At 41.0% G+C, this 23,942-nt stretch overlaps 1 protein-coding gene and 1 long non-coding RNA gene across 8 annotated transcripts in view; one reads left to right on the top strand and one right to left on the bottom strand.

The window, feature by feature from the left end:
- Positions 1–470: 470 nt before the first annotated feature.
- On the bottom strand, positions 471–9,277 carry LOC128837181 (uncharacterized). The gene is made up of 2 exons (XR_008444912.1): positions 7,936–9,277; positions 471–6,703 (listed from the first exon to the last, which is right to left on the bottom strand). It is a non-coding gene; the product is annotated as an uncharacterized LOC128837181 (long non-coding RNA).
- Positions 9,278–9,462: 185 nt separating this feature from the next.
- The window catches only part of HIPK3 (homeodomain interacting protein kinase 3), a 141,188-nt gene continuing 126,708 nt past the window's right edge, over positions 9,463–23,942 (top strand). For 2 of the 7 annotated variants that reach the window (XM_054028145.1, XM_054028137.1), the window contains exon 1: positions 10,736–10,803. In XM_054028145.1, coding sequence (XP_053884120.1) covers positions 10,785–10,803 — 19 coding nt within the window. In that variant the 5' untranslated portion in view covers positions 10,736–10,784. The other 5 variants (XM_054028138.1, XM_054028147.1, XM_054028141.1 and 2 more) reach the window with 5 other exon arrangements.

The following is a 23,942-nucleotide window of genomic DNA, read 5'->3' as shown; positions in this document are numbered from 1 at the left end:
TTTCTTTTTTAATAAATTTAGTTTAATTAATAAGAATTGGCATAAGCATGTACTTGGGTAAGATCTGGAATATTCATTAACCTCGGAGGTAATGTGTCCGATCCTTTGAGATTGGTAGAACTTTCTTATATGATGAATAAGATTTTCAGTAATCCTCATAATATTTGACTTGGGTGGAGGCCTAAGGCTGGGTTACTTTAAGGGAACTGTGTTGTTGGCTTCTGGGTAACCAGTGAGGTATTATAGAAGCTTTTTTGTGCTGGCTTGGTAAATCTAAGTATTGGAATATCCACCAGCTTTGGGGATTGTCTGCCCCATTCTTTGCAGTTCACCCTAACTGACCTCAGTTGGCTCCCTTGGGACTCCGGTCACAGTAGGAAATGGACTATTTTTGTTCAAAATGTTATTTGAGTGTTTTATGCTGTGGTGTTGTAGCTGTAGGTCCCAGGATAATAGAGAGATAAGAGAGGTAAGGTAATATCTTTTATTCGACCAACTTCTGTTGGTGAGAGAGACAATGTTTTGTCATCTCCATTTATTTTTTACTAAAACATTTTTGTCTGCATTGTTTAGCAGAGTAAAAATAATAAAAAGGAATGGTAATACTTAGGAAGTCTTTCTATCTGCTCTTTATAGGCCTCATTACCATAGTATCAGAATGCCTCACAAATATTTATGGGTTTAGCTTCACAACACCAGTGTAAGGTAGGTAAGTGTTATCTCCATGTACAGCTGGGCAACAGACATAGATTAAGGGTCTGATGCAGGGTTCACTGACCTCAATGGGCTCTGGATCCTAAAAATCTAGATACATAGATACCACAAAAAGGCTTTAAACAAAAAAGTTTAAAGTAGCAAGTTACAAAATTAGATCATCAGTCGAGTCAAAGCATTTGAGCAGCTCTAAATAATTCTGGGTCACTGTGAGTGGCCTGTAATTTTCAACAGCCCCAATGCATGTGTGCTCAAATCACATAAAAATCAATTTTAAAACACAGTAAAAAACAAAACATGCGAAGTCAGTACTCACTGCTGTGATATTAACACAAGATACAGATGCATAGAAATAAAATTTCTACAATATTTTAGTGTGAAATATGCTGTAACATTTGGCAAGGTGCCAATCGTCTGTTTGAAATGTAAATGTCCCACCAGGCATTTTCAACAACTCTGGTCCTCAACAATTAAGAGAATAGGGATATTGAAAAGGCAAATGTCTAAGAAATACACATCTGAGGAAGTTATTTTAGTAGTGATTGTTTTTGTAATACAAAAGAAATCTTTGACATCAATGCTTAACACTTCATTCAAGCTCCTCTCATTTTCTGCATGCTTTCTGTTGCTTGATAGACAACTATGACAAAAACATTATAGACTACAATTGTGTTGTCTTTCCATAATACTGTTTTTGAAAACAAGGAAACATCAGTAATTCCCAGTATGTTTTCCTTTCCAATAGAAAAACACCACCCTGTGAGATCTTCAAGGTTATTTTCTGATATACTGTTTATTTACCAACCTTCCTAGCAAGTGTCTCCAGTGTAGACACTACAGTAATGGAACTGCTGTAATGGTATGCAGCCTTGTATTTTCCAAATAACTTTAATGCTAAGATACCTTAAGAAAATAAATTATGTAACTTCTTAATTACGAATGCACAGTACTTTGAGTTTGAAAGTAGTTTTCCCTACGTGCATAGCAACAGAATGTATGCACCTAGAATTCTGGATGTGTATGGAAAATGAATCTGCAATGGAGTGCACTTTGAAATACGTTTAGTAGGGCCCAACTCATAATGCAACATTATGCCCACTTTACTTGCACTTACTGGTGGCTGTTCAATGTAATGGAATGCTATTTCTGTAAATTTTGAGCATGACTGATTTTAGTTGTCTCTGTGGTGCAGACTTAAGATTGTAGTTATCTAACAATTATTGTGGTTTACTTTGGAAGTGCAATCTTACTTTAAAATGTCCTGCTTTTCTATTTATTTGTTTAGGAGGGATTTTCAAAAGTTATTACCGTTGGCCCAACTCGGCTCCCTTTGAAGTTAAATTTCAGTAGGAATTAGGCCTTTATAAAACTTAATTCAAAGTGCACACCATTGCAAATTAACTTTCCATACTTTAAGTCAGACTTTCCATACTTTAAGGCAGAGTTAGGCCAGCGCTAAGCACTTCTGAAAGTCTCACAGTCTTGTTCATGGGAATTTCTTTAAATATATTAAGGCATCTACCACAACTCTAAATACCTGTAACAATTCAGAAAGCACAAGAGGACACATATCCTAGACACAAAATACTTTAGCCTATGTAATCACACAGTAAGCCACTATAACAATTCATTAAAATCCCACCATAAATCATCCCCTGTAACAATCACTCCAAGGGTACGTTTATACTTACCTCCAGGTCCGGGGGTAAGCAATCGATCTTCTGGGATCGATTTATTGCGTCTTGTCTAGACGCAATAAATCGATCCCGGAAGCGCTCGCCGTCGACGCTGGTATTCCTGCTCGGCGAGTGGAGTACGCGGAGTCGACGGGGGAGCCTGCCTGCCGTGTGTGAACCTGCGGTAAATTCGAACTAAGATAGTTCGACTTCAGCTACGTGAATAACGTAGCTGAAGTTGCGTATCTTAGTTCGAAGTGGGGGGTTAGTGTGGATCAGCCCCAAGTCTCTCAACCTACTTCTCTTAGGGACAGCCCAAACAGATAAGCCTTGAGAAGAGCACTGAGCTTGATGCTTCAGTTTCCCAATGACACTCAAGAGAACTCTCAGGAGGACTGTGTCTTCAATTTATGTTCAGCTGTCCCAAATATGATGAAATTTGCACTGTACACAAGGCGGCCTTTAGTCATAACACAGCACATACTTTACACAATAAAGGACTCTACAGAGAGGCATTATGTTTAAAAAAAAAACAATTGAAGGAGGTTTCAGAGGGATTTGACAGATTATTTACTCATGATTATACTGTTGTAGTTTGAGTGGAAATCTGGCATGATCTAATTAACAAAAATCTGGAACAACATAAGGACAACATTGAAAAACAATGCAGAGAAGCTTTGGAAACTTTCCATTACTTAGCCAAAATGACTGATCTAAAATTCAAAGGTAAGCCCAGAGCTTTATAATCCTGAGTTCCTTCCTTCTCTTTTAGTATTTAAAATCCAGATTTTGACTCCAAATCTGTTTATGAGGAGGTCATATCACAGTGTGTGGCATCAAAATGGTGGAAAACTGAGATTTAAAAAAAAAAAAAAAAAAATCACTGAACTCAGGACAGCTGAACTCAGAATACTGTAAATTTTTAGAAGATCTGCACAATTCAGCTTCAACCAAGCTTTAGCACATTCACACTGAGTCGGTCAAAAAGTTTTAATAAATCAGGTGCTTAAAAAGTAAGTAAATTAGTAAAAATGTGTCAGTATTTAAGGGCAGATTCAAAAACCTATGTAGTTAATATGTAGGAGCTTGGCTTTGCATTCTTGTGTTTTTTATTTACAGCTTACAAGTTCTTCATTTTCAACAACAGGTGTACCTTTCTGAGAAATAAATATGCATGAGGGTGTTGCAAATAAAATGGAGTGTGTTGTGGGGAGAAGACAAGAGTAAAAGGATACGCATGTTTGCATAGACTGGCTACGTGTATAGATTGCAGGTTACATTAAATGAAAAAAGGGAACATAAGTATGTAAAACTCAGTTACTTGCTCTAATCCAAGATTTTACCTTGGGGTTGGCTGTTATTTGGAGGAACAGTAGCTCCTTCTTACTGCCTCTTCACCCTGTGTGGGCTGAGTGTTACCACCAGAGTCAAGAATCCAATTTGCAGCAGTTGGCTAGTCCTGCAGCCAGCCACTGATATTTTCAAGGTAACTGTGGTATGAGGGGTAAAATGCCCTCCTGTGTGCATTCCTGTGATTGTGTCAGGAACTGTGAGAGCAAGAGAAAGTGCTGCTATTGTCATGTGGGAAAAATATTGCTTTGCTCTCTCCTGTGAATGTTTTGGTGAAATTACTTTAACAGTGGGATCAGTAGGTTCTTCTAGTGCTGGTCCTTATGTGTCTTACGCATGCATTCCATGTGCCTGACATCGAACTAGCACGAGTAGTGTGGGGATGGTAGCATGGGTAGCGGAGACATGGCTTAATTGACTATGTACCTGCCTGAACCTGAAACCTGTAGCTAGTAGTGGAGACACAGCATAAAAGACTCAACAGCAACCCTCCTGTTCCTTGGGTATATATATCAGCATTGAGGTGGAAATATCACAAGCAGTCCCAAATGTTTACAAAAGTATTCTCAGTAGAAGCAGCATGTGTCCGTTACAACAGCTCGATAGTCTTTCCTTATGTAGACAATTGATCCTTGATAGGCAAGTTCTGGTCGAAAGTTCTGACATCAACTTAATCTCTGCTGAGTCTTCTGGCATCACTGGGGAACTGTATGAATTTAGAAAAGTCTATCTTGTCTGCAACACAAACTATAGAATTCATCGGAGCAACTCTGGACTCTATCAGGGCAAAAGCTTATCTTCCCTTAGACAGATTCCAGTCAATGAACAATTTAATCAACCGAGAAGAGTCTACAGACATCAGTTTGTTTCTGCTTTATCGTCTTGGGTCACATAGTCTCATGCACCCAGGTGAAATCTTTTGCAAGGTTTCATCTCTGATGTCTATAAACTTGGCTTCAAACAGATTGTGTGCCAAGAAAACACATCGTGGACACAGTAGTAATGATCCCCCCCAGACTGAAGGATTCTCTAAAGTGGTAGGTGAACAACGATATGTGTGTGTGTGTGGTGGGGATCCCCTTCCTCCCTCCCACACTAAAGAGAATGCTGAACACAGATGAATTCCTACTTTTTAGGGTGCCCACCTGGATACAGCACAAAGCATATGGACTTCTCAGGAGGCTAGAATGCATATAAACCTACTAGAAGGGAGAGCTGTCCAGGAAGCCTGCAAAGCTTTTTTACCAGTTCATAGACTTTAAGGTCAGATGGGACCATTATGATCATCTGGTCTGACCCCCTGCATGCTGCAGGCCACAAAACCGTCCCTACCCTTCCCTTGACTCTGCTGATGAAGTCCCCAAATCCTGTGTTTTAGTGACTTCAATTGGCAGAGAACCCTCCTGCTAGCGATCCCTGCCCCATGCTGCGGAGGAAGGCGAAAAACCTCCAGGACCTCAGCCAATCTACCCTGGAGGAAAATTCCTTCCCGACCCCAAATATGGCGATCAGTAAGACCCCGAGCATGTAGGCAAGAGTCTCCAGCCTGACCCTTGTTAGCCATTATACTATTTACCTGCCATTGCTCGGTATTCCTTGGCTAATATGTTTTACCATTAAACCATTCCCTCCATAAACTTATCTAACTTAATCTTAAAACCAGATGGGTCCCTCGCCCCCACCGTTTCCCTCGGAAGGCCGTTCCAATATTTCACCCCTCTGACGGTCAGAAACCTTCGTCTAATTTCAAGCCTAAACTTCCCCACGGCCAGTTTATATCCATTCGTTCTCGTGTCCACATTAGTACTAAGCTGGAATAATTCCTCTCCCTCCCTTGTATTTATCCCTCTGATATATTTAAAGAGAGCAATCATATCCCCCCTCAGCCTTCGCTTTGTCAGACTAAACAACCCGAGCTCCTCTAGTCTCCTTTCATACGACAGGTTTTCCATTCCTCTGATCATCCTAGTGGCCCTTCTCTGCACCCGTTCCAATTTGAGTTCATCTTTTTTAAACATGGGAGACCAGAACTGCACACAGTACTCCAAATGAGGTCTCACCAGCGCCTTATACAACGGAAGCAGCACCTCCTTATCCCTACTAGATATACCTCGCCTAATGCATCCCAAGACCGCATTGGCTTTTTTCACCGCCACGTCACATTGTCGACTCATAGTCATCCTGCGGTCTACAAGGACCCCTAGGTCCTTCTCCTCTTCCGTTACTTCTAACCAATGAGTCCCCAGCTTGTAACTAAAATTGTTGTTAGTCATCCCTAAATGCATCACCTTACACTTTTCACTATTAAATTTCATCCTATTTCTGATACTCCAATTCACAAGCTCATTCAAGTCTCCCTGCAGAATATCCCTATCCTCCTCCGAATTGGCAACGCCTCCCAGTTATATGATCCCATCATATTCTAGTGATGCTGGTTAACAGAACCACAGTGTTCTACATCAAGCAGCAGGAAGGGGCAAGATCCACTCCCCTCTACATAGAAGCAGCCAGTCTGTGAACCTGGGGCATTCAACATGAGACTACCCTATCAGCAGTTCACTTCTGGGAAAACACAGTTCTCAGCAGACAGCCTCATTGGACATTTCTTGACTGACCATGATACACAATTTAGTGGAGAGCCCTGTATTAGGCTCTCTTTGCATCCCAAGCGATCAGGAAATGCAAAATGTACTGCTCCAGAGGGACTCTGGGTCAGGGCTTATGGGGCACTGCCCTGCTAATCTCATGGATGCCTTTCCACTCATTCCTCAAGTTGTATAGAAGATCCAACAGGATACAGCAATAATCATTCTCGTGACTCCCATTTTCCAGCCTTTTTCACCTGTCAATCTGTCCATCCGTCAGCATCCAGTTCTTTCCAGAGTCCTTGACCCAGAACATGGCAAGGTCCAACATCCCCCACACTCTCCATTTCACAGTTGGTATTCGGATGGACATCAAACCTAGAACAGAGATGTTCAGAAGACAAGTCATCCTCACCATAGCAGGAAAGAATCCCCCAGAAAATGCTATATAGCAAAGTGGAAGAGATTCTCCATTTGGGCTCAGCATCATCACATGTCCCAGAGAAAGTGGGGATTTCTGCTATCTTGGATTATCTCCAGCTATGAAAAAATGACCCTGTGAATTGTAGGCTGGTAGAAGAGTTCAGTATGGAAGGCAGAACCTTTAGAAATCAGTATGAATCTTTGGATTGCAGTGATGGTCTTAATTGGTGGGACTGTTTGAAATGGTTTGCGGGCACTAAACCAGCCCCAAGTGAGGGGCAACAGGACTTCTAAAAGAGACTGTGGAGAGTCTCTAAAGGTATGTCTACAGTGCAATTAAACACTGGCAGTTGGGGCATACCAGCTGACTTGGGCTTGTGAGGCTGTTTAATTGCAGTTTAGTCATGTGGATTTGGGCTGGATCCCAAGCTCTGGGACCCTCCTCCTCACAGGGTCCCACAGTCCAGGCTCTAGCCTGAGCCTGAATGTCTATGCTGCAGTTAAACAGCCCCATAGCCTGAGTCTGAGTCAGCTGGCACAGGCCAGCTGTGGATTTTTAATTGCAGTATAGACATACCCTAAGGGGCCCTGAAGAAAAAGAGAGCGAACAGAAGGAGGTAGCTGCATAGGGAACTCTGGCCATGGGAGATTGCTCAGGAAGTAGGGGCCCTGTTATTCATCAGAAACTAACTCCTAAAATAATTTCACGTAAATCAGATAAGTCAACTACTCCCCCCGCCCCAAAAAGTCTCATACCAGTCTTGAGGATAAGAGACTCCATTCCTTGCTGTGCATCAGCCTTTTACCAGCAAACAACAAAATCTATCCAGAAGTCACATGGACTATTTGTTTCCCTAGTGGAATGAATGAGAGGTCAAGCAATCTCCTGTCAGAGACTTTCTAAGTGGATTTCAGATTATCCTGCTCTGATATCAATTGACACATCTTCCTCCTGCACAGAGGGTGAGAACCCATTTTACCAGACCACAAGCACCTTCAGTAGCATTGCTTCAAGAAGCATCACTCCTTGATATAAGCCAAGTGGCTACATGGCATTCCATTCAGACCTTCACGAGACACTATGCTATAGTACAAGCCTCCACAGTGGACATCCTTTGTGCTTATTAGTCACCCATAGTGGAATGAACATAGGCACTGCACTAAAAGAAGAAAAAGAAGTTCCTTACCTTATAGTAACTGAAGTAATTTGAGGTGTGTGGTCCTTATCTGTATTCCGCTACCTGTCCTCCTTCTCATCTGCCTTGGTCCGTGGTGGTGAAGGAATTGGAGAAGCGGTCTGTCCATGTTGCCCCTTATACTCTTGGTTCGCAACATGAGAAGGGTGTAGGTGCAGATTAATAGACACTACTACGTAAGAATCTTCCAGTCTCAGGTTCCTAGAGCACATGCACATCCACCAGTGGAATATAGACAGCGACCGCACATCTCAGAGAACTTTAGATGCTACAATGTAAGTAACTTCTCTTTCTCTGGGCATCAGGGATCTATTTAATCAGGAAGGGATGGAATAGTGCAGCCAGAAGGTTCCAAGGCAGTTGGTGATTGGCAGTGGACCCTCCTGGCTGCTGAGAGCTGCTTTCTATGGGAAGTCTCTGACAGAACATGAACACTTGAAGCTTATAAAGCAGCAGCGCTGGTTTAAACAAATCAGGAACTCCCTGCATTGCATCTTCTTCTTGTCTGAGCTTGTAAGTTGCGAGAATCCACCCCTTGTCCTTACCACCATCTGCATGGCCATTCCTGTTAGGTGTCCTGCCATGGTCTGTGTATATGGACCAGACATTAAGTAATGCTTCCTGCTTTGACCAAATGTATCATTTTGATGTAAATGAAGTTACAACAAAAAACTTCCCCCCAGCCAAAAATCGGTGGGTTCTTCCCCCCCAGCTCTATTTCTGTGAGCAAGAGGAGTGGGAATGGGAAAGGTGCCACATTTAGGACTGTGGTAAAGGAGAAGGTACCCAGATTTGTCAGGGGCTCCCTAAAGAGTGAGCACAAATCTGTCCTCCTCCACCCCACAGCAGTCTGGGCATGAACAGTAGATATATCACACTGGCATTTCAGCCTGTCCTGTGTGACCTACTTCAAAGAGCACTGGACTGGAACCAGGAGACTTGTGTGCTAATCCTGGCTCCACCACTGACCCGACACACAAGTTCAGGAAAGTCATTGCACTTTCCCGTGCCTCAGTTTCCTCAGTTGTAAAATGGAGCCAATGATGTTTACTCCCCTTTGTGAAGGGGTTTAATAGCCCCAGCTAGAAAGTGCGCTAGATTAGAAGATTTAGGCGTTACTGCACTGGGGGAGGGCCCTGGCTGAACCAGGGAGTTTGACTTTGCACTTTCCCTGCAGGCAAGGGGCTCACCCGCGGCTGCAGAGGGAGCAAGGGGCTTTCGGGGCTCCTGAAGAGGGGAAAAGGGAAAGATTCAACCTTCTCCTAAGGGCGGGAGCAAGGGCCTCTTCCCTGGGCTCCAGCAAGGAGCCTGGCAGAGGGGTTGGCGCGGCAGGGAACCGGGGCAGCAGGCGGGAGGCTGATCCCTCGGCGGGGCTGAGCGGGGGTCAGGGCCGGGGCTCTGGGCAGCAGCTCCGATTGCGGCGGCAGCGCGGCAGGCAGGGCCCGGGCGGTGGCGCTGCCGCTGCGGCGGAGGCCTAGAGCTCGCCCAGTCTCCGCTAGGGAGGGCCCCATAGCTGGGAACCGAGCCCAGCCATCGTCCAAGCGGGACTGAGGTGCAGCGAGTCCCGCGGGCCCCTCCGCGTGCACCATGGGCCCCAGCGCCTAGGCCGCCGGCGGAGAGAGGAGCGGCAGCGGGAGGAGGAGGCCGGGGGAGGGCCGAGTCCCTCCCCGGGAAGATGAGGCGGAGGCCTGGGGAACTGAGCAGGCTGAGCTGGGGCTCCTTCCTCTCAGCCGCCAGGACAAGATGGCAGCGTCCGAGGCGCCGGCGGCAGCCGCAGGAGCAGCAGCCGCAAAGAGCTAAGCCCGGCCTGGGAGGCGCCTCTCCGTGACTCTCCCGGACATGCCCAGGGCGGCGGCAGCTCGGACACTCGCGCTGCCCGACCCGTGAAGGTGAGGGGCGGCCCTGCCTGCCGAAGGGGGGACCCGGCTCCTGTTCTCTGGCTGGGGCCGAGCCCGCCCCGCAAAATGCCCCGCTGGGCGGGGGGCTGTGGCAGCTGAGAGTCCGGGCGGGAGAGGGCTCGGGTGCTTCTTGCCCCGTTTCTGGGGCGTGGCAGCAGCTCGGAGCCCGCTGCTCCCGAAGGCGCCTCCTGCCGAGGCAAGTCAGGGTGTGGGGCGGGGGGCGACGACTCTGGCGCTAACAAACTTTGAACCATGGGCTGAGCCCCCGCTTCTTTCTCAGCCCGTGGGGCGGGGGGCAGGCGGTGCCCCACCTCGCACACGTACTGCGCAGTTCCCCTTCCAGCTCCCCGGGCACTGAAGTTTGCCCAGGGAGGAGGTGACGCTCCCGCGAAAAATCTAGTGGTAAACAAGCAGCCTGGTCCCACAGCGAGTGTCCCTTCTGTTTTCCCGTTGTTCCACTTTTATCATCTCTTTCCTCTTAGGCCCAAAAGCTTCCCCTTCTTTTATTCTTTTCCCTGTCTTTGCCCCATTCTCCAGTGCACTCTGCAATTTCCCTTTGGGTGGGTTTGTCTGACGTGTGTAAAACTAACCTGAGGAGCTGTGTGTGATTGTTGTTGTGATCGAAGAAATGTGATACCCTCCGTTTGCAACTTGTCAGGCCAGCAGGAAGGCGTGGCTGCCGAGCTTCTCTTGTTACAGCGATTATTGCTTCTCTTTGGAACACAGAGGTAATTTGCAAATGTAGTTTGGGAAGGAGTATGTCTATTTCCATTTCAGAGGGGGAAAAGAATAGCTTAAAATGGTATGTGGGACTGATGACAATTCAGTGGAGCTCCCTTGGAACTTACGTTGCTGCGGTTTCTTCCCCCTTTTTCTCCCCCCACTATGATTTAGTAATAAGTGTTAGTTTAGTCCTTGTATGGTGTTCTCAAACTCTGTGAAATGCTGCTGTTGTTCCCAGGTGACGGTATATTTATTCTGTTTATTATGACGAGCTCGTTTCGAAAATGCTTCTTTGTTGTTGTGTTGGCTCTTTAACAGTTTTGTTTTCAAATATCTATACCTTGGCTGTTTTAAATCAGTCGAAATTGGAGCTTGGCAAAAATTAGATAGGATATGCTGCTGTTTTGTACTTTAAACATTTGATTAGAGAGTGGCTAAAACTAACTCTTCTCAGGGTTTCAGGTGCTTTTTATTTTATGTTGACCTATCACAAAGGCACTTATTTTTAAAGGGGAATATTTGCCAATCATTAGCTTTTAAAGTACTGGTAGGCTAATGTCTTCTTGTATTTATAATTTTTCTATTAAAAAAACCACCAGTTTCTTGTTTAAATAAAACTTTGAGCAGACTCCACAGTTACTTTTTATAACTCTTCCCCCCCCCCCGTCATTTCTGTATCCCAGCACCATTTTGGTTTTAGGTGCTGAGTGCCTTATCACCCTTGTACCATATAAAATCAGCTACTGCATACTTATTAGTTAACTTTGTAAGATAAATATTGATAACTTCTTTTATATCAAGCCCTAAATGAGCTAGAAATGCTATAGGTAGTATTTTAAAATGATTTTTGTAGAGGTTCTGTTGATATTAGATGCTAAATATCTAATTTTTAAAATGAGAAAGCCAGAAACTAATGTATACCGCTTCCATCCTATGGTCAGCAGGTTATTCTTAGAACATTATGATTTAATACAATAGCTAAGACTTCTGAATTTACTTAACCGATGTTAAATGTCTTTTAAATAACATTTTTAAAATGTGTTTTTCCTTTGATCACTAGCTTTAAATGCAGGCCAAGTACGTTGTTAGTGTGGGGGTAACAGATGTTAAAGCTGCAGGTTACTAGTAACAAGACTTAGAGTTAAATATAGTTTTGTATTTTCTCAATATTACTTTCACATACCATTACACCAGTTGCACAAAGTGTCTGTTCAAACAGAGCAGCTGATGTGAGAGCAAAATAAAAATATTGGCTAGTCTCCAGAGGTTTGGTTTATAGAAACCTTTGGCAAATTAATATTGTTACAGGAGGAACTATGTTTGAAATACACACTGTAACTAAAAACTGTCTTAACTTTAACAAGCGTGTCAGCCGGCAAACAGAGTAATTAAGCAGCTGAAAAATAGGTCAGGACTGTATTATGAAGTGGCACGATGAGGTTGCAAATAAAGAGTACAGCAATGTGTAAATTTTTTGTAGGTGACTTCTTAAATGTAGAAAATTGATATGATATTGATGACTGCATTATCTCAGCGTATATTAAACAATGCAATGAGTATATGGTAAACCAGATTTATCTAATCATGTAGAAGAATTTGCTAGACTAGTTATGCTTGTTTACTACGCTAAATGTTAGAGATTTCAGTTGTAATGCTATTTTGCTTTCCATCAATGGCATGGTGTTATGTTGGTAAATTATTTCTTCATTGATTTATTTGAGTAGAAGTTATGACTGGTGCTTTTGTGGTATTAATATGATTCTGTGTATTTGCAAACATTTTAGAATTAGGCAGACTCCATCACCTTGAAATCTGGTTAGTTTAAAAAAAATTAAATTGGTTTAAGGAGTTACATCTGCCTTGAGCCCCTCTGCCAACTTCTGTGGTTTCTTATATTTGGATGTTGTCTTCTGTCATCTTTCTTTTGTGTGAGACCCCCACACACAAACAGGGAAAACAAAGTGATATCAAATATACAAAGTAAATAAATTGAGGGTGAGAAATCATAGTTATAACAGTATTAGAGAAAATTTTTAGACAAGTGTGTTTGTTTTGTTTTACTAGACTGCTTTAAGGGAACAACATGTGATGACTTAGAGGTGTGATTAGTGTGTGGACTTTATACTGCTCTCGTTAAAGTCTATAGGAGTTTTACCAGTTAGGCCAACACTGAGTGGTTCTGAAAATCCCACCCTAGATGTGTTGTGAACTTAGGACCTGATTCTGCAAGCTCATGTTCATAGGGGTCCACCTGCATGTATGAGCTTGTGGGTTTAGGGCCTTAATATGTTAGTATAGAGAATAAAAATCAAAATACAATTTTCTTTTTTCATGCTACCACTGTACTGATAAATTATAAGATGTTCTTATTTATTCTGACAGACTTTTGAAGTTTAAATTTTTTTTACAAGTTTGTCCTCACTTTGTAGAGTTCTCAGTTAATAAGTCTTTTTGCCAGGGACAATGATGTGATTACACTTGGCTGGGCATATTTTTTTTGAACTTCAGAAGTAATGTTAAATGCAGGTGAAAAACTTCAATTTCAGAAATCTGGTACTATTTAACTTCCAGCTAATATATTGATTAATAACTGTAACTATTGGTGGTTTTGTGTGTGTGTGTGTGTGTGCACGCTCCATCAGGCATGGAGGGTATGCAGTTTGGATGAAAAATACTACCAAACACAAAATAAAGTTAAATTGTATAAATTTAGAAGTCTACATTTTAATCTGCACTGTTTTGTCAAACAGTCTACAAGTTATGGGGTGTGTGTGTGTGTGTGTTTGTTTATCAACCCTATTTTTCCTGATGTGTGTTTATACTACAGTAAATGTAGTAAAGGTAGGTAGAATAGTCTAATGAGCAAAAATGAAACATGGCAATGACTATTAATCTTCTTCAATGATGTACTTCATGTTGGGATTAATGAAATTGCACCCATATCTCCGTGTAAGAAAGAGTTTCTAGTCATCTGTAGCTTTGCAAACCCCCTTAAGATGAATTCACTGAGGAGCTCTTGTTGTGACTGCTGCACAGTTACAAGAGAATTTAAGATTATTGCCCTAAAGTTAATTTATTGAAGAATGAGTTCTGATATGTACTATTTCTTCAACTTGGATTATGATGGTCATTTAGATGGGTAATGTGGTCTCCAGAAGGTCAGGCTACTCATTTCTGACTGTTCTAAATATTAACTCTACTGCTATTTTAAAAATGTGGAAACAGCTGTAGATTGTACTTGGTTCTACAGTATTTTTAAAACTATGTTTATGTGGAAGCAAATGCACTTGTTTCCAAAACAAATATAAGATTTTACTTCTAAAAACATTTGTATTGAAAACTAGGAAGATGCAATTAGTTAAAGGATTTATGTTACTTGAGGGACGAGTTGGGGGAACACCATTTCTACATTTATGAAGCATGAAAGATATTCTAAAGTAGGAAGGATTACAGACCACGTGAATGTATTTGAACTTTTGGGCAAGAAGTAGTACAAGGTGAACTGGAAAGAAAAGAAAATAGGAAGTGTGTGTTCAGTGGCTGAAATGAGCCAGTTGCACGAGACCAAAGTTCAAGAAAACAAGTTGTGAAATATTGTAGGAAAGAATTTTGGGCAGTTTTAGAGAGAAGATGAGTAGGCCATATATACCTGATAACAATAGTCAAAACAGTTTTTAACAGTTTAGTATTCCATTATATATTACAGGACTTCAGCTTGCATAGCTGTATTTTCAAGCTTTTTCTTGCTATTTCTGCAGCTAGCATAACTTGTTAGTGATGCCCTCCATATTTTTTCCCACAGGAAGATAATGCAATTTGAATGTTTTTTTTTTTGTTGGTAATTTATCAGCTTTAGCATGTCTTAAACTGCTTTCTCTGTAGCATAAGAGGAGGTAGACAAAAGCAGACCTGGACTGGAGCATGTGGTTTGAAAAATCCTACTGCTCATTAGTCTATAGACAAATCTTAATTTAAAGCCTGTTTTTTGTCTTAGTCTTTATCACATTGATGCTGTACTTTCCTTTTGGGGCATTAACTTTTCAGAAGCAAATAAGAAAAATATAAAGATGGTGCTCAAAGTGAATGTTCTCATATTCCTGGCTAGTCTCCTCATTATCTTTTATGTCATATTGTATGGGTGCAGTTTATTTTTTGTAAGCTTAGTCCGATCTACCAGGTGTTCATTTGAAAAAGCTTTTATTTCTACATATACTTTAAGCTTGTTCTTTTAAAAATGTTCCTCTAACAAGGCTATTGTACAATTTATTGAGAAAATACAGTCAAATTGAATGGGGATTTGCTTTTTGACATCTTGCAGAAATTTCTCAAGATGTGATCTCTCAGGTTGAGGGCAGGTAGGAAGGGTCATAGTAATCTGAAGTAATTCATCTTTCTGTATAAAGCCAATCATGTTAAACCCTATTCTGGGACTAGGAGGGCCTGTTCTACATTAGGAAATTAGGTCAGTATAACTGTTGCTCAAGGGTGTGAAAAATCCACACCCCTGAGCGATGCAGTTAAACCCTCCAACCCTGGTGTAGGCACTTAGATCTATGGGAGAATTCTCTTGTAGAACTGGCTATCACATCTCAGGAAGGTGAAGTACCTATGCTGACTGAGGAACCCCTCCTGTCGATGTAGGTAGTGTCTTCACTGAAGCGCTACAGTGGTGCAGCTGCACTGCCGCAGTGTTTTAAGTGTAGACAAACCCAGGAAATAACATTTTGTGAACTGTCATGACTTGTGTGCTGCACTCTCTAGTTCTAAAAGTGAATTTCTAATTTACTATTTTGCTTTAAAAGTGGAAGAGAAAATAATTATTTTTTAAAAACAAAACCTTAAATCAGTCAGCAATTTTATTATGAAATATTTCTGGCTATTTAAGGCTTTTAGATTAAACATTTGACCTGACTTCTACATTGTTGAAAACCTATGTGGAACATTCTCTAACTTCTTAATTAGAACTACATATTTCGAGTACACCCATAATCGATTGTGTGTGTATATAAAACCTCTCTATTTCAGAGATTATTTAAAATGACTTACTGTTACGTGATCTACTAAAATATAGTTGTGACAGGGTTGCCAGGGTGCAATCTGAATTGTGGGACGGAACCCTCTATCCCATCCCATCAACCTGGGGTATCCCTTCTGATGTGCTGTTGGCAAGCTATAAACCTCTGAAAGATACTGTACTTACACAGACATCTACAGGCAAGGACACCCCCAACTGAGTTACAGGAATGCTTCTCCCAGCCAATCATGAACCAGCAATAGAGAGGCTCCAGCCATGTGCCCCCAGCTTCCCAGCCTTGCACCCCAGAGCTGTACCATTTTGCCCTGGTCAGAAGACTGATCAGTGTAAGTTCATTACCCAGTCTCTCTCTCCCTTGATGTTGAGGACACACACTAGCCTTTGTAAACTGAGCTGAGATTTCCCAATCAATTCAACCAAAACACACTGTTTGAGGTAAAATGTAAAACAGATTTATTGACTACAGAAAGATAGATTTTAAGTAATTATAAGTAGCAAGTGTAAAGATCAAAGTTGGTTACCTAAGAAATAAAATAAATGTCAGTCTAAGTTCTATAAACTAAACAGGATTTGAATCAAGCAGTGTCTAACCCTGGCAGATGGTATAGTTCTTCAATACACAGGCTGAGACTTTCCTCCAGTCTGGGACCACCTTCCCCCAGTTTAAAGTCTTTGTCCTCCAGATATGCTTCTAGGTGTTGAGTTGTGGGGAGAGGGAGGCCAAGTCATGATGTCACTTCCTCTCTTTATAGTTTCTTCTAGCTTGCTGGAAAGATCTATGCTTGTGATGTGGGAGAATCCACCCCCATTGGTTAAGCATTCTCCATTGTCTACATGCTCTCTCTGAGAAGTCTTCTGGGATGGTTGTTGGGAAAGTGGATTCCCTTTACTGGAGCATCAGCCTGTCTGGCTATTCCATTGTTGTACCTGAAAGGCTGGTTGTGGGTTTTCCCAACCTCACAACATATTTCAGTAGCACACACACATAGCAAAACTTCATAGCTTTGCATACAATGATAGCACATACAATCCAATGGAATATTCATGTTCAACAGATCAAGACTTTAAAAATGATACCTCACAAGGCATACTTTATACATGACATATCATAATTATATGACAGTGGTGAATATGGAGGTTCCAGGGTGCTGTTTTGAGGCTCAGAGTGCCACAATATTGTATTGTGTTCCTTTTCTGGCTTGACTGAATGTTTGTGTATATATATCAGACATTCTTGCATGTGCTTATCTGATGCTTCATAGCCAATTTAAGGATTTTTGGGGTGGCATAGAAATGATTCTTTAGGGCTCTGCAAAACTGGGCAATGCATGGCTACAGAATCCACAGGCATCAAAAATAAACTCTGTGTATGTATGTCTGGTGAGACTGAATAACCAGGGATTGTTAAGAAAAATTACCATGACATACTTCCAAACTTAGTGAACATTTTCCATATTTAAGGCTATTTTATCAAATAAAAGGATTAGAAAAATACCTTTATAAAATAAGGCTATGATTAGTATTGCTATTAAAATTTGCTCCACAATTGGGGGACTCACTTTGGCTCCCAAGCCCCGCAATTCCACGCTGTCCAAAAATATTTGGGCATAATAAGATGCTGTGTAAGTTGTAGTTGGGGCTAAACAAAACAGCTATGTTAATTTTGGCTTCCTTCAAAACACAGCAATAAAATAGTTGCTGGTAAAATGGATTAGAACAAAATTAGTAGGGGAAAATATTATTTTTTAGTTTCTAAGGAGATAGTGTAATCATATCTGTAAAAATATGAATGCCCTTTTTAAAAGTAAAGTAGTGAGGTAGAGTGGTTCATGAATGCTAAATTTCTCTGCAATGGGTAATCTATAGAATACTCATTGAAAATTGGATATATTGCTAAACCCCTCCCCAGGAAACAATTCTTAATTTAAAATGTAATTTTTTAAAACTGAGCACATCTCAGTCTCTCATCCATTTAGTGATACCAAAATAAATCAATAGTTTTGGAAAAGAATATCTTCATTGTGTAGTGTCACAGCTTTCAAACAATTAATGTGCCACTGTGGAATGATTTCCCGTTTAGTACCTCTTAAATTACTTTTAATGTGTGGTTTAACTTAATTTTCTATTTTGATTTATGTCTTTTCCATACAATGTAGACTACTTGTTAGAGAATAGAAAAGATACATGTTTCCATAAATATAACTTACTGGGTACACACATGAAAGCAGTAACTAGTTATCTAAAATATATAGTAGAAATGTTATTGTCATGGAACTAAATATTTTCTGAAATGCTCATGGTTTTGAGGCAAACGAAGTATGGAATTTGGTGTTTTACAGACCTTGTCTTGTGTCGTCACAAGGGTTTTTATCTTGGTGGCAATGTTGTAAAGAATATGAACTGTATAATGGGTGCTGATTTCATTTGTACAGTGCTCATTATGAGGGATGATAAAGAAACTCTTGCAATTAATGTCTAGGTTCCAGTATTGAAAAAACTTAGAAAATAGAACAAAGAATAGATAAACTAAAGTTATAAAATGTTTATAATCATAAATAACCATCTTCACATGTGGTGGAATCTTTTTATTGCAGAGATGTTTTCTTTTTATATTAGAATCAGAGAAATCACTAAGGCCTTGATCCTACAAACTCATGCACATAGACAGAACTCGCTAGGCCTACTCAGAGCTCTATTGAAGCCAGTGATACTCTGCAGGGGAACAGGCATCTGTACATACATAGGAGCTTACAGGATCAGGGCCTAAAATGAGTATGTTGTCATATAAAATGCAACTGTTGCAGTGAAATTTGACTCAACAAATGCAAATAAAAATGAAAATAAATTGTAGTTACTGGGAAAGTAATACATATCAACATTTTAAATCCAAAATGAAATAAAAAAAAAATCCCCATTGTAGGACCACAATAACCATCAACGATCAGAAATCAATGAAAATAGACCAGATAGAGTTTATTATAAAGTTATAACCTAAAATCTCAAAACAATTAAACTATCATTAAATCTAAGCAGAAATTTACGAACACCTTTATCAGTGTCCTATATAGTCTGTACTGTATAGATCTTAATCTTGGTTTTTTATTAGAATTTAAATTTACCCAACATCTATTATTTTAAGGATAGAGCCTGCTAGCCTCAACAACTCAAAAACATGTGCCGTTTCCCTCTCCCTTCATGCTGTGCATGTTTAACTTATATTCAGACTTCTCCACCTTTACTCCTGGGGGAATTCTGCACCAAAAAAATAAAACTTCTGCGCACAGTATTTTAAAATTCTGCAAATTTTATTTGTCAAAATAACATTACATAATCATGCCAGTTTTAGTTATTTTGGTAATTTATTTCAAAATATCTGTCAGCAAGTATGTCTGTAACAATACAGACACACACACAAATTCCCCCAGGAGTAGAGAGTTAAAGAAACCCTTATGACAACCCAGTTCCTGTTTCTCTGCCCCACCTCCCTGCAGAGCCTAGCTGGGGGGCCAGATACTCACAATTCCTCCCCCCCCAGAGCCCAGCCATGGGGCCCCCTCTTGCCGAGATACTCACACCTGCCCCCCTACCTCTCAGAGCTCAGGGATCCAGAGGGAGAAACAGCCTGATGCTTGGTCCCAGGCTTGCTTGGAGTTTCCTTTGTGCTGCTGTCTCCTTCCCTCAGGGGGTGCAGGGAACTGCAGCTGCTGGGAACCCTCCAGCTCCTCCTCCTCAACCCCCGGCAGTGTCTTCTAGGTGTGAACTGGGCTCTGCCAGGTCTAGCTGCCCCTAATGGTGGCCAGCAGCACTGCAGCCCATTTCTGTGGGGGGAAAGGAAATTCTGCATGCACAACATTGATTTCTGGAAGATTTTTGCATTGCGCAGTGATGCAGAATTCCCCCAGGAGTACACCCTCTATACAAAGCAACAGAGGGTCCTGTGGCACCCTTAAGACTAACAGAAGTATTGGGAGCATAAGCTTTCGTGGGTAAGAACCTCACTTCTTCAGTGAGGTTCTTACCCACAAAAGCTTATGCTCCCAATACTTCTGTTAGTCTTAAGGGTGCCACAGGACCCTCTGTTGCTTTTTACAGATTCAGACTAACATGGCTACCCCTCTGATACCCTCTATACACATCCTTCAGAAACCTCTTTGCAGGGCTTCCTTTTTCCCGGGCTGAGAAGTTACTACTGCTTTTCTCCATAGTTTGGACAGGTTTTCCTGCCTGTCAGCTTCTCTCTCCAATCACTCTGCTCCCTGTCTCCCTTTTTTCCTGTGAAAGAGTCAGTAGCTCTTCAAACCACTTGCTAGTCCACATTTTCTATTTGTTTTGGTTGAGATTTTTTCAAGCCTCGTTCTTGGCCATGTAAGCTATTTTCTTAAGATGAAATTCACCCATACAGGAGAGGGCCCACACAAGGTTCTATCCAGTCATTTAAGAATTTTTTATTTCAGTAAATCTGCTGTTTGAGGTTAATGAAGGATAAATTAATTTTTAAAAAAGAGATCAGACTGATAAGTCTGCGTGTAGATGCACAAGCTAGTTCAGATCTACTTTTGTGTTGAGGATAGCCTATGCTGATTCAGAGCTGGTGGCAGATATTTCATTTTTCTCACTGTGCATACTAGTTTATTGCTTGCAAGCAAAGGTGGAAAAAAATAAGTTTGTTCATCCTATTTGTGTTTGTCACTAAAGTCATATTGGAATCACAAAGTTTAGCTTTTGATGTGTGTACAGCATGAATATAATGATTATGCCTTTGTGCCTTCTTTAATATTACTGTTGGTATGAATGACTTTCAGAAATAATTTAGGATACCACTAAGTCATGTGAAAATTTCCTTTTTATATTTTATTAGTTTAACACTCGTTATATTTAAAACATTTTTTTTTATGTATTGACAATGGAGTTCTGACTGATTTCATTTGAACTTTCATTGTCAGTAATTGAAATACTTTAGTCTACTTCAAAATGTAAATGTTTAATCTTTTCCTATGAACTGAAAATCACATGATAGGAATGGCTCAAATCATTCTCTTCACCTATTTGTTTTGAATTCTAATTCTGTTAATAAATACTATACTTACCTAACCAATAGGGAAACTGAGGTTGTGTCTTGTCCATTTCCCCATAACAAGTCTGTTGCAAAGTTGGGAACAGAGCCCAGATTTCCTTATTCTCATTCTGTGCCTTCTCCTGATTATTTATCAGTTTTTGCCTACCAATTATTAGAATTTTATATTGAGATAAATGCAATATATCATCTGCGCAGTCCTACTCTTGAGCTTGAAATGATGTTGGTCCCTAAGAGATTAGTATTGGATAGCTGTGCAAACCAATACCCCTCCCCCCTCCAACTCGTGATTGCATGCCACCTCCTCTCATTCTTAGCTTGCCCTACTTATAATCTTCCAGTTAGTTATTTCAATGAATGAGCTTTCTGTAGGAGCTTTATCTCTTCACCTGCTGTTCTGGCTCTTTTACCTGCTCAGTGCTTATCCTGCATTGAGTATCCTTTTATGTCTTTCCCTGCATTCCAGTCAGGTAGGAGTGTATGTGCTAAAGTATTTCCTGACCCTGGAGCTTTTTCAGGCTCTTCAACACCACTAAGGGTTTGTCTACCCTACGCAGCTTTTAGCGACAAGGCTGTGTTGACACTTTTGCGGTATTTTTTCGGCACTTTTGCCGACAAAATACTTCCAGCCCCGCGAGTGGCATAAGCTTTGTTGGCAGGAGAGCGTTCCTGCTGACATACCTGCGTTCACACTGTTGCTTGGGTTGGCAAAACTTTTGTCTTTCGTGGGCAGGTGGGGGTTTAAATACCTGCGAAAGACAAGTTTTGGCGACAACTGTGCAGTGTAGACATACTCCAAGATACCAGCCTCCATAGACCTGGGAGGATACTAGGCTCTGTAGCCTTTGATTGGACTCCAGTATTTATTTGCCCTTGTCTCAGAAGCTCAAAGAGCTTCTACCGAGTTAGAGAAATGATAGGGTTGGATAAATGACAGCACAAAGGCAGATCTCCCTGGGATGGGATCTGTTGTGTCCCTTTACCCTTCCACCAATGGAAATGGAGGGTATAATATGGTCCATTTGTTTTATAGTGTCTCAGTATTCTTCCATCCATCTCTTTCTTTCATGAGTGTGGGAATTCACCTTCATGTACCTCTTCTTTCAGTTTGGGACAGAAGCTGCATAATTTTATTAGAGTAAAAACTTAAAAGAATTTAAAGTACGGTAGAAGTATAAGTGAATATAATCCCCTCTATTCATTTGCATAACTACTGTTATCTTGAATAGCCAGCAGGCTTGCATGTAGAGGAGGATGTATCCAGAAGCCCGGTATTTCTTCAACTTAAACCACTTTATATCAGTGGTTCTCAAACTTTAGCAACCCGAGGACACCCATTTCGATTTAAAATTTTTCGCAGACCCCCAAGTCCCCTGTTCAGCCCCAGGCTCTGCCCCCATTCCACCCCTTCCCCCAAAGCCCCACCCCTGCCCCTCCTCTTCCCTGCTTCTTTCCGCCCCCTCCCCCGAGCGCACCTCCTCCCTGCTCCTCCCCTCCCCTCCCCTCCCTCCCAGTGCCTCCCACTCGCTGCTGAACAGCTGTTCCATGGCGTGCAGGAGGCACTGGGAGGGGGAGTTGATGATCAGCGGGGCTGACGGCCCCAGACATGACTTGCGAACCCCAGGAGTAGTCCGCGGACCCTAGTTTGAGAAACTCTGCTTTATATAACATTGTGACCAATACCACTCCAACTCAATGTCTTGCTTGGTCTTTTGGCTTTCCCCCTTGTGTTACCATCTGGCTGTAGCAGGTGAACATGTCTGTGAGATGACACATTTGTTAGTGCCCCTTGACCAAGAATCAGAGGATGGTGTAGTTTCCGGAAAGTGTTTACTCTTCAGTACTTCTCCTTGCAGGTTACAAGGTTCTCTTCTTTTTGGGGACCTCTGCCTGAAATTACCCATACAACATTAATCTTAAAAGTAAGATTGATTAAAAACAGGAAATAACTATTCACTTACTATCTGGGTTTATGTCTTCCATAAGCTAAACTTAAATAAGGCATTTTAAGGTAGTTAACAGAGAGAAAGGAAAAGTGAATAACGTACATCTCTTGAAAGCAATCTGCTCTCTGTTCCCCGTTTTTGGTCAGGTTGTTATGATTGCTTGATGTCCAAAGACAAATTTCTCGTGCTGTGTCCAGAGATCTTTTAGGATTTGTCACATTTCGTTTTTGTATCAATTTAATTGTCAGTTTAGAAACAGATCAAGTTAAATCAGTGCAATCCTTTAGTGTAGAGAGTTATACCAGTATGTAGGGGGCTCATGTCGGTGTGGCTTATTTTCATAAACTTGTGAAATAGGCAATACTTCTATCAGCACCTTTCTACCAGTATAACTGTGTCTATGCTAGGGATCACACTGATTTTAACTATCTGTTTTATAATTAAATTGGAACAAAAAATATTTGGAAACCACTCATAATAAAAGGTAGAACTGAATTATGCCTTTGGAAAATTTAAAGTGACTTTAAGATAGGGGATAACATACTAGGTTGGTGTCTTGTACAGTGTGTTTTAAAATACAATGTAACAGTAAGCTGTCAGTAATTGATGGTAATTGGAACCTTGTATTTGTTAACAAATGTAATATCTGGTAAAATCTGTTTAGGTATTTAGTAATATTGCACAGCAAAATGGTTTTAACAATTATGATTTAGAATTAGATGCTCACTAATAAAAAAGTTGTCTGAAAGATGTTAGAAAACAAGTTTTTGTTAAAGTATAACTACTGTTTTAGCTTTGTAGCATGTGGTTAAGCTTTGCATATTATTATGGTTTCTGCCACAGCAACAATAACTTGTACCTGATTATTACTGTAACTGTATATTAAGTAACTGTTCATACTTTAGTCAAAGCAGTTCTAAAATAGTGTGAACAGTTTCTTGAATATAAGTGCATAATTGTCAGCAATATAAGTTTTCTTTTTTTCTGGGATAGGGAAATCAAATGTCATTAAGAAGTTAATAATTAGTGTTGTAAAATTTGGAACAGTCCATGCTTTTCAAGGTTGTCACAAAGACTGCCAAGTTTGCAGTGCTTACAAACTTTCTAAGCCTTTTCGAAGACTGCAAAAATAATTGTAATAAACTTTGGGATCCGCTGAGCTTCCCTAAACAACTAGTACAGAAGCTAACAATATAATGTATTCCATTTCATAGTGTAAAAAGTTCGAGAGTTGCATGTAAAAGTCTACAGAAACTTCAAACTTGGTGTAAGGTTGTGAGACCTGTGTACTATTCTACCTCCTGTATCTCTCTTTTTGTTAA

The sequence above is a fragment of the Malaclemys terrapin genome, chromosome 4 (assembly GCF_027887155.1).
Source record: "Malaclemys terrapin pileata isolate rMalTer1 chromosome 4, rMalTer1.hap1, whole genome shotgun sequence".
In the NCBI taxonomy this organism is placed as follows: Eukaryota; Metazoa; Chordata; order Testudines; family Emydidae; genus Malaclemys; species Malaclemys terrapin.
This window is presented reverse-complemented; position numbering and strand designations above follow the sequence as displayed.